Genomic DNA, 10,567 nt, shown 5'->3' with positions numbered 1-10,567 from the left:
CTGGTGTATGTGGCTCTTCTGTGAAGCATGTACCCAGAAAGGTAGCTATACAGTGAAGAAATGACAAAAGTTCTTCCACATCTAGTTAAAATACTTAGACTGTGCCTGAAATTTATTCTAAATTATTGGTACTCTGTTACATAAAAGAGAGAGACGGGGGAGGGAGAGAGAGAGAGAGAGAGAGAGAGAGAGAGAGAGAGAGAGAGAGAGAGAGACATCTCTTTGAATAGTATGTCAGGGAACAAAAAAAAATGAAGGGTTTTCTTTTCTTTTCTTTTTTTTTTGCAATACTGATCTCAAAGGTTTATATTATCAACAACATAAAAATTATGTGGTGGAGGAGGGGTGTTTTTGCCAGTCATTGCATAAGATCGATTAAAGACTGGCTTGGGTCTCATTCAGAAACCATTTCCCAAAAATTCCAGTGGCACATTCGTGAAATATTAGTATCCTTTTCCCCCAGGAAAATAAAATGTATTTTTAAGCTTAGAAAATATTGGGGAGGGGATTGAAAACAACTAAAATGCACTATATAGAGAGAATATTTTTCTTACAAGACAGTGATGAGTTTGAAATATCTAAAGAAAATCCAGCCCAGGAACAATTAGAAAATCATCTGGCTAAATTTCCCCTATTGAGTGTGGACTTTGAGTATGTGTACACACACAGAGGACTCTTATGCTGCATGTGAGGCAAGCATGAGAGGCAACAGGAAGTCCCCCCTGGAAAGATGCTGAATGTCATTTATTTGCAAGCTAACAGACCTTCCAGAGACCACCTGCCATTTTAATACAGTGTCATGTCTGCAAATGTGGGTGCATGAGAATATTTTGAATTCAAGGATATTAACTATTAAACCTAGGATTTTTTTTTTTCAAAACTTTGACATTGTAACTTTAAACTGGATAGGGTAACATGAATGCTAATAAAATTTTGTGTTGCTCAATACCCCTACTATATGTTTTTCAAATCTGAAGTTTCATTTATTAGTAAGAACATGTTTCCTGTCTGCCCAGGCCTTTATCACATGCTTAGAGGTATCACATGAACATTTTCCATCTTGTTCTTACCTGTAACTCAGACAACTGCCACATGTTATGCATCAGTTGTTTATGAGAAATGTATATATTTTTCCCCCCCATAGGGACTTCTATGAGTGGGTGTTATAACACAGAAATGCTTATCAGTGATCAATGTTGAGACCACAGGATTATTAAAAGCCTTACTTCCAGCACCCTGACATCTCAATGTGCATCTTGAGATGTACCTTCATGCCTTCATGTAGGAGAAGTGGAATAGGGTGTTTTGGGTGAATGGGGAAGGCAGCACTGAGACAAAAGAAAAGGCACCAGAGCCGGGTGTCTCCTCCTGCCTGGCTTGGGGCATCAAGGGATAGCGTGGCACTGGGGTGGGGGGTGCATTTCACACAGATCCAACAGGATTCAGAAAGCCAGTTCTGCATGTCATTAATGCCCTTGGTAGGGGCTGATATCACACATTAGTTATATCAGGGAGATGGAAAATAAAAGTTGCTTTTCATTAATATCAGTTCTTTCAATATTTTCCACAACATGAAAAATAAGAAAGTTGTTTTCAGTTATAGTTCAGTACTTTCAATACTTTCCCTAATTGGTATCATAAATGTTCAAGGTTTCTCTTGGTGGGGAGAGAGGAGGTATGGAGGGTATCCAAAAGCTAAACAAGTGGTTATTTTACAGACTGGCTCTTCAAGACGTTCCTCTGGACCAGACAGTTGGGCTTCCAGGCCAGTGGTGCAGCCAGAAGCCCCCCTGGAATGCCATGAAATCCCAAAGTCAGAATAAGGCTGGTTTCACAGCGACCAACAGGACACGCCCACGCTTCACACATCTGCACCTCTGCTCCCTGTGCTCCCTCCACCAGCAATGGCACAGAAACTGTATTGGAACCAAGATGGGCACAGCTGACTGTCACCTCTGCAGCTGCAAGCCAGGTGAGATCTCTGGGCTTCTCCATGCAAGAATCATCTCAAGTCCAAAGCCCAAGCTGCTTCCAAGAATCCCAAAGCATTATCCAGATTGGAGAAGATGAAAAATTCATGGTGAATAATTGGTCACATTCATTTTTTCCCATTTTACCAAATATTATGGACCTACACACACTTGTAAAGGGGGGGGCTCTTGGGTAAAGCACCTATTTTCTTGAATGAAAACATCATGAAGATTTTACACTCAAAAACAAGAAGACAGTCATATCTGTAAACACTCCTTCCAATACAGGTGGCACATTTTAAAAATAAAGCTCAAAAAAATAAAAAAACCCACAATGCACTTGTTAGAGAAATGGGCTGAATACAATTAAAAACTTCACATCATGGTTCATTCAACAATGATTGAGTATTACAGAGCAGATTTTCATGATGTCATATTTAGATTTGTATTGGTTTTAAGAATGTGTTTTCTTGGCAGCAAAGGGACACTCATAGCTTGAAATGCACTTGAAATGTATCCAAACTTCATCTCTGAAGCCTCAGAAACATGGACAGTCAGGGGGCACGGGCCTTGAGGAACTGGGGATTTACAAGAAGCCAAAAATAGAAGAGCTATTAATACTCATCATAATTATTGAGATCCGTAAAGTAGGCGTTAGAATAGGTCTTCCCAGTGAGATGTGGGTTGAAGTATTTGTTTCTTTCCTCTAAGATCAAGTTGTTTTTGTTGAATGCCTGTAAAATATTTTTTAAAAAGGTTTAAGGATCCTCAGTATGTAGCATTTCAGAAAGGATATAAGTAGGATGGCAATTATGTTGAATTTGAGCTCTCTCTCCTAAGGCGCCATTATTTTAAAGTATATTTTCTTACCTATTTGCTTCCTCCATATGATTTACCTCATGAAGGGATGGGACTTGCCTCATAATTACAATGGTATTAGCAGTTTGTGGTATCTTCTGGTCCATTTTTGAACTTTAATTATAAAGTTTTCCACAGAAGCATAGGTTTAAACAAAACCTAAATCGAAAGTGCTAGAAAATCTAAAACGCTAATGATTTCATATTAACAGACACTTTGAAGGTTATCACATAGAACTAAATATGTAAATAGTGTTCAAGTGACCATGGATATGTACATTTATCAAAGATTGTGACAGACAGACTTTATTTAAGGAAATGCATCAGATTTCAAATGCCTTTGTTCATTTTCATTCTGCACTTGCTAGAATATATAGATAACTGGTGCATCCATTTTCTTATGAATAGTTATTTAAACTGGGCATGGGGGCCCACACATGTAATCCCAGCACTTTGGAAAGTGGAGGCGAAAGGGTTGCCTGAATCCCAGGGTTCAAGACTAGCCTGAGCAACTTGGCAAGACCTTGTCTGTACAATAAAAAATAAATAAATTAGCCAAGTACAGTGGCATATGCATGCGGTTCCAGTTACTTGGAAGACTGAGGTGAAAGAATCACCTGAGTCCAGCACGTTGAGGCGGTGGTGACTGTGAGCGTGCCACTGTACTCCAGCCTGGGCAACAGTGAGACTCTGACTCAAAAAAAAGTTACTTTAAAAAACATGTAATTTCCTTCCTTCCTTCCTTCCTTCCTTCCTTCCTTCCTTCTTTCCTTCCTTCCTTCCTTCCTGCCGTAAGGGTCTCACTGTGTTGCCCAGGCTGGACTGCAATGGCACAATCATGGCTCATCTCAGCCTCCAACTCTTGGGCTCAGGTGATCCTTCTTTCTCAGTCACTCAAGTAGTAGGACTAAGACATGCGCCACCATGCCCAGCTATTTTATAACTTATTATTTGTAGAAATGAGGACTTGCTACATTGTCTAGGCAGGTCTCAAGCTATCCTCTTGCCTCAGCCTCCCAAAGTCCTGAGATTACAGACATGAGTCACCATACCTGGCTTTTTTTTTTTTTTTTTAATTAAGGAATTATCTCTTTTTTTTGCCCTGGCTGGTCTCCAACTCCTGGCCCGAGGCCATCCTGCTTCCTCAGCTTCCTAAAATGATGAGCTTATAGGCGTGAGCTACCACACCTGACCTCACCTGCAATTTCAAAGAGGCTAAACTCTTCCAGGCAGAAGGTAAACATTATGTGGACCAAAACAAAGATTAAGGAGAGTAGGCAGAGTTCAACTGTCCAGGATTAGTCTAGGTAAAATATCAGAAGAAAGTTCTAGAATGATTCATTAAAGACTGGGCAGTTGTCCATATCCTCATGGTCCTTTTTCTTCATGGCAGAAATATTTCTGAGTATCTTAAGAGTGGGTGCTAAATCTTAAGTGGCATCACAAGATGGGAAATCACCTTCTAATATCTGAAGTACCAGTGACTGCAGATAAGCTGGTGTGTTGAAATCTTGCTCACAGGAATCTCAATCTTGGATTCTGGAGGTTTTGGGGGAAGCTTCTTGCTAATAAAAGGAGTTCATATTCTTCCTTACTTCTCCATACTCAGAGTTCATTTCTGGGAGACTGTTAAGGGTGTGCCACTAATTCCTGGTGCTTCATTTCCCAGCTCTATTATCTGAGGGGTCAGAGGTGCTGGTGGCTTTAGAATCCTAGTTAAAATGGGGTCCATGGGGAAAAGATAATCGGTGTGTCTCTGTTCAAGTGATGGAGAATAGAGGCCACCTGGCCAAGAGGATGTTGACCAATGACCTAACATCTTCCAGCATTTTATCTGTTGCTCTTTTTATGTCCCTTTTAAAACTTACATCCCCAAGGTAAGATGCCATCTTTTCACAGACAAAGCAACACCAGAAAGGCAATTCATCAGAAGAACCCTTGCCTCCCCCTGACTCTATCACCTGCACCACCACCCCTGAGCTTTGCAGACAGTTCATGGGTCCACCCGCCTCCTCTGCACACCTGGCGGCAGCTGTCACCGCCGACTCCTTACCCAGGGCCCAGACTGAGGTGTATATAGGGTAGATTTGCTTACCTTGATGGCCTCCACCGAGTCATATTTGTCCAGCTTGTTGATGTGGTTAGTGATGCTGGTGTTGAGTGGGGCAGGCGAGACAGGGTGGATGACAGTCGCGTCGTGGGATTGCTGCTGGTACCGCTGGCAGTAGGTGTAGACGAGCAGGGTCAGGAGGCAGCCGAGGATGGAGCTGCTCAGTCCCACTGCGATCATGTGGAACATGTTGAACTCTGCAGGGACACAGATAATCCCACACTTGAAAAGTGATGTCGCACTTGAAAAGCACGTACTACCTAACTGCCAAAGCACTTGATGAGAAGAGAAATGAAAAGCCCCACACCCCTTCAAAAGACAAATTAATCTAAATTAAGTCTTTCCGTTGAAATATCATGGCCACCAGGAAACTTCTCCACAGTATGAACAGTCTGGATGGATGGATAGATAGATAGATAGATAGATAGATAGATATGATAGATAGATATGATAGAGATAGATAGATGATAGATAGATATGATAGAGATAGATAGATAGTTAGATAGATAGATAGATACAGAGATATATTTTTTGAGTCGGTGCCTCACTCTGTTGCCCAGGTTGGGGTGCTATGGCATCATCATGGCTCACTGCAGCCGTGGCTCAGGCAACCCTTCCACCTCAGTCTCCTGAGTAGCAAGGACTACAGGCACACACTACCACAATCAGCTTTTTTGTTTTGTTTGTTTTAAGACGAGATCTTGCTATATTGCTTAAACTGGTCTCGAACTCCTGGGCTCAAGCAATCCTGGAATTACAGGCGTGAGTCACTGAGGAATGCTCTTAAGGATTCTAACCAGTGTTTCAGAGATAACACAACCTTTAATACATGAACAGAAGCATTTTGGGTGTGTGTATGAGTGCTTGTACAACAGTGTTCTTCTGACCCTTTTTTTCCCCATGTTCACCCCCACCCCCGCCATTCACAATACAGACCAGGCATAGGGCCCGGACTGAGGTGTAAATAGGGTAGATTTGCTCTACCTCCTTTTTCTACACAGTGTAATAACAGCCTGTGGTAAGCACCAGGAGGCCTCCTCTGTTTCAAGTGCAGCATAATCTATGGTCTATGCGGTTTCTAAAGAACAGATTCTTTATGATCCTTCACAGGCTGAGCTGCCCAGGATGCAGCACAGTTGTGTCCCATGAGTCAAGTGAGGATGCAGTTGCTGCACTCAGTCACCACACACCCACCAGCCAGAATGTTGTTCCCTCTCTGTTATTATTTCACCTTATATAAAAATGTTTTCTGTTTACATGCATTCTTATGTTTTTCATTGTGTGTTTTGCGTATGAAGATACACATGATGTATAATATTAGAAAGTACAAAAGACTATCCAGGAAAAATAAATCTTTCTTTCCTAGAAGTAACTATTATAGCCAGTTTCTCCAGTGTCCTTCCAGAGACATTCTATACACATATGTGCTCTTTGTGTGTGTGTGGGGGGAGAGGTGTGTGTGTGAATATTATCCTGTGTGCCACGTTTATCATTTATGTGGCATTTTAGAATCTTATCAAGAAATTTGTTTACTCCAAAAAAGTAAAGGATTTGTGCTAAAGGAATAAAATATTATCTTTAAGCTAGTCATGAAATTGCCCTCTTTTAACCTGTTGTTTATCTATTTAATAGCATCTCTTTTGTTTCTTTCCATTATTTCCCTTGAGTTATGAATACAACACATTTAAAAATGAGCTCATATAAACATATGTCACTAAGAAAGGATTGGCTTGAGTGACATCAAAGCAATATACCAAGACCTGCATGGTGTCTGAGAAACAATAAAATACTCATTGAAAATTACTATTAAAATTTCTAGCCTTTCAGGGAAAAAAGGCACCCTCTGGGCAGTGCTCATGGAGCTGGGATTAGTGATAACCCGGTGAAACAGAAAATGACCTAATTTTCTGACACTGTGTTGGTAAAGTGTAGCTGACCACCTAAGAGCACTGACCTCATGTCCTACTTGCTCTGAGCACAACCTGAGAATGTCAGCTTTCCCCCTGGTGTGTCTCCTCCACACACTACCAACATTGGGGACAGTGGCACCAATGCCCTCCCCTGACCTATTAATCCTGGACACAGAGAACTATTAGAGACACCCGCTGAGTACCACTGTGGATGTAAGGTAAGTCCACCTGACCTCAGAGCAAAGCCTGCCTTCAGGGCTCTTGGAATGATGAGAAGAGCCTCTGGGTTTGTCTCCCGCACTCAGGGTCTGCAGTATTTGCATCTTAATTGCTCTGGCATCCTCCACAGGGATTTTCCTGATCCTTATGCCTATTCCTGATACTCACCACCCAGAAGAAACTGTTGGCCAGTGCCCGCCCCTGGAGATTGTGATGGCTAATATGAGGTGTCAATGAGACTAGTCCAAGGGATGCCTAGAGGCTACTGAAACGTTGCTTCTGGATAGGTCTATGATGGTGTTTCTAGAAGACAGTGGCATGCTAGTCAGTGTCGGGGAGAGGAAGCTCCACCCTTATGTGAGCAGGTACCATCCAACTGGCTGCTAGTGAGGCTACAATAAAGTAGGCAGAAGAAGAGGCAAAAGCAGCTACCTGAGTTTCCCCACTCTCTGGCTGCCTTCCCTGGCAAGATGCCCTGTTCCTCAGGGCAGGACCTGGGACCTGAGGCTCAAGATTCTTCATCATTTGGACTCTAGGGCTTGACCCTCCCAGGGGTTCTTGGGCCTTCAACCTCAGAGGCTTCAGAGTTGACAGCCCTGGTTCTGAGACTTTCGGACTTTGACTGAGCCTCTACCTACTCTTCTCATTGTCTGGCATGCAGATGACCTATCTTGAGATTTTGCTTTGTAATTGTGTCAGCCAATCCTCCTTAATCAATTCATACACACACACACACACACACACACACACACACACACACACACACACATATATATGAATACGACTGGGGGGACCCCAAAAACCTAGAATTTCTTTATTAAAAAATTGTGGGTTTTTTTTTTCCTTTGGTTTTTCTGTTTTTCTTCTCTATTCACTTTATGCTAGGCATGTATGTTTGTGTTTAGTTTTCTTCGTTTTTGTTGTTGTTGTTTATTTTTTACACTCTGTTGTTATTCCAGGTTGTTTTCGGGTGTGTGTGTGTGTGTGTGTGTGTGTGTGTGTGTGTGTGTGTAAATTGTTTTTTGCATTGGTTTCTGCTTTGCATCATCATATAGAGTAGTGGTGGTGAGTGGGTCTCAGGGAACATATACCCCAATAAGTGAACACTACAATTTGCAAGTAGTTTCTGAATCCTAGCACCCCATCCCCTACTTTATTCAAATTTCAAAAACTACCAGAGACAGCAACGATTCCCATTTAACATCCTATTTCAAAATAGAACAAATACAGAGCCCAGATCAGGGAAGAATAGAGGACTGAGCAAACATCAGTGGGGAAATTTTCTTCCACTGACACTGAATAGCAGAACTAAAGAGAAAAACAAGTGATCTGTCACAAATGAGGAAAAACCAAAGGAAGACCTCAGGCAATTTCAAGTGTACCAAATACAAGATGCCTGAAAAATCAGACCATGGTGCCCAAACAATGGAAGTCACCAATGGCTGGCCCCAGAATATGACAGGGATTAGGGAATGGATGGAAAGAGTTAATAAGATTCAAGAAAAACAAGATAAAACACTGAAAGCACTTCTTTTTTTTTTTTTTTTTTTTGAGTTGGAATCTCACTCGGTCGCCCAGACTGGAGTGCAGTGGCCGCTCCTGGTCACCGCAGTCTCGCCTGCTGGGCCCCAGTGATCCCTCCGCCTCAGCCTTCTGAGTAGCCAGAATTACAGGCATGTACTACTACGCCTGGCTGATTTTTTTATTTATTGTCGCGATAAGGTCTCACTGCCCAGGCGGGTCTCGAACCCATGGGCTCAGGCAATCCACTCACCTCAGACTCCCAAAGGCGCGGGATTACAGACTGAGCCACTGAGCCCAGCTTGAAAGAACTTCTAACAGAGATTTTGGCAATTTAAAATTTCATCCAGGAAATAAATAACAAGATGACAAGCATGGAAAACAGGATTAATCTGCTGTAGAAAGAATCTCAGAACTTGAAGACCAGAACATGTAATTAACCTGATCTATAAAAAACAGAAAGAAGACTCAGAAAGAAAAAACAGAGCTTACATGAGATGTGTGATTATATCAAGAGGCCAAACCTATGCCTGATTGGTATGCCAGAAGAAAAAAGGGAAATGGAGAACAACTTGGAGCAAGTATTCCAGTAATCCAAGAAAACTTTCCCCATCTCACCAGAGATGTGACCAGCCAAGCACAAGAGATACAGAGAACCCCCACAAGATATCAAATGAGAAGACCAACCCCTAGATACATAGTAATTCACCTACACAAAGTAAGCACAAAAGAAAAAATCCTAAAGGTAGCAAGAGAGAAAGGTCAGACTACCTACCAGGGAAAACCAGTCAGAATAGCAGCAGACCTATCAGCAGAAGCGCTACAATCAAGAAGGGACTGGAGCCCTATATTCAAAGTTCTCAGAGATAAACAATTTCAATTAAGAATTTCCTATCCAGTCAAGCTCAGCTTCATCAGTAATGGAGAATTAAATCCATCCCAGACATCCAATCCCTAAGAGATTATGTAGCTTCCAGACCAGTATTCCAGCACTACAGGAGACACTTAAAAAGGTATTAAGCACAGAGGAAACAAAACAAAGACTGACCACACCCTTCCCAAGAGAACAGCAGAGCACAGAATCAACAGAGAATAAGAGCAACAAGAAACTTGAAAACAAACAAAGCCAAACCCCAAAGCCAAAAGACAACAAGCCATCAAAGAAAAAAACTTTATAAGAACCTCATGACCACAATAAACAATCAGATTTCAATAATCGGCCTGAATGTTAATGGAATAAATGCACCACTAAAAAGACACAGAATGGCAAACTGGATAAGAAACCATGACCCAATTATTTGCTGCATCCAGGAGACTCATCTCATGGCAAGAGACACACACAGACTCAAAGTTTAAGGATGGAATATGAGTTTCCAGGCAAATGGATCACAAAAGAAGGCAGGAGTTGTGATCTTAATATCAGACAAAAAAATCTTTAAGCTATCAAAAATTTAAAAAGATGCAAAAGAACATTACATAATCATAAAAGGTTCAATCCATCAATAAGAAATATCCATCCTAAACATATATGCACCCAACACATGGGCACCAGTATTTATAAAGCAACTACTAAGTAAAATTCAAAAAGATATTGAACCTAACACTAAAATAACAGGTGACTTGAATACTCCACTAACAGCCCTAAGTAGATCATCCAGGCAAAAAAATCAACAAGGAGATCCAGAACCTATACTTGACACTTGACCAAATGGACTTAACAGATACCTATGGATTATTCCACCCCAAAACTACAGAATATACATTTTACTCATCACCACATGGAAAGTACCCCAAGATCGATCACATCCTTGGCCATAAATCAAGCATAAACAAATTGCATAAGGTTGAAATCTTGCCATTCATGCTCTCAGATCACAGTGGAATAAAAATAAATATCAACACCAATATTTCCCCAAAGCACACAAAGACATGGACACTAAACAGCATGATGTTGAACAACTACTGGGTCAACACTGAAAT

At 41.4% G+C, this 10,567-nt stretch overlaps 1 protein-coding gene across 1 annotated transcript in view; it reads right to left on the bottom strand.

The window, feature by feature from the left end:
* Nucleotides 1-340: 340 nt before the first annotated feature.
* Nucleotides 341-10,567, bottom strand: part of SEMA5A (semaphorin 5A) — a 120,649-nt gene continuing 110,422 nt past the window's right edge. The window contains exons 12-13 of the mRNA XM_008058694.1: nt 4,923-5,134; nt 341-2,704 (exon numbers count right to left, since the gene is read on the bottom strand). Coding sequence (XP_008056885.1) covers nt 2,585-2,704; nt 4,923-5,134 — 332 coding nt within the window. The 3' untranslated portion in view covers nt 341-2,584. The remainder of the gene's footprint in view (nt 2,705-4,922; nt 5,135-10,567) is intronic.

This window comes from Carlito syrichta, unplaced genomic scaffold, assembly GCF_000164805.1.
Source record: "Carlito syrichta isolate Samal-C Ts95f unplaced genomic scaffold, Tarsius_syrichta-2.0.1 Scaffold303594, whole genome shotgun sequence".
Classification (NCBI taxonomy): domain Eukaryota; kingdom Metazoa; phylum Chordata; class Mammalia; order Primates; family Tarsiidae; genus Carlito; species Carlito syrichta.
Note: the sequence above shows the minus strand (reverse complement) of the source record. Positions and strands in the feature narration are given on the sequence as shown.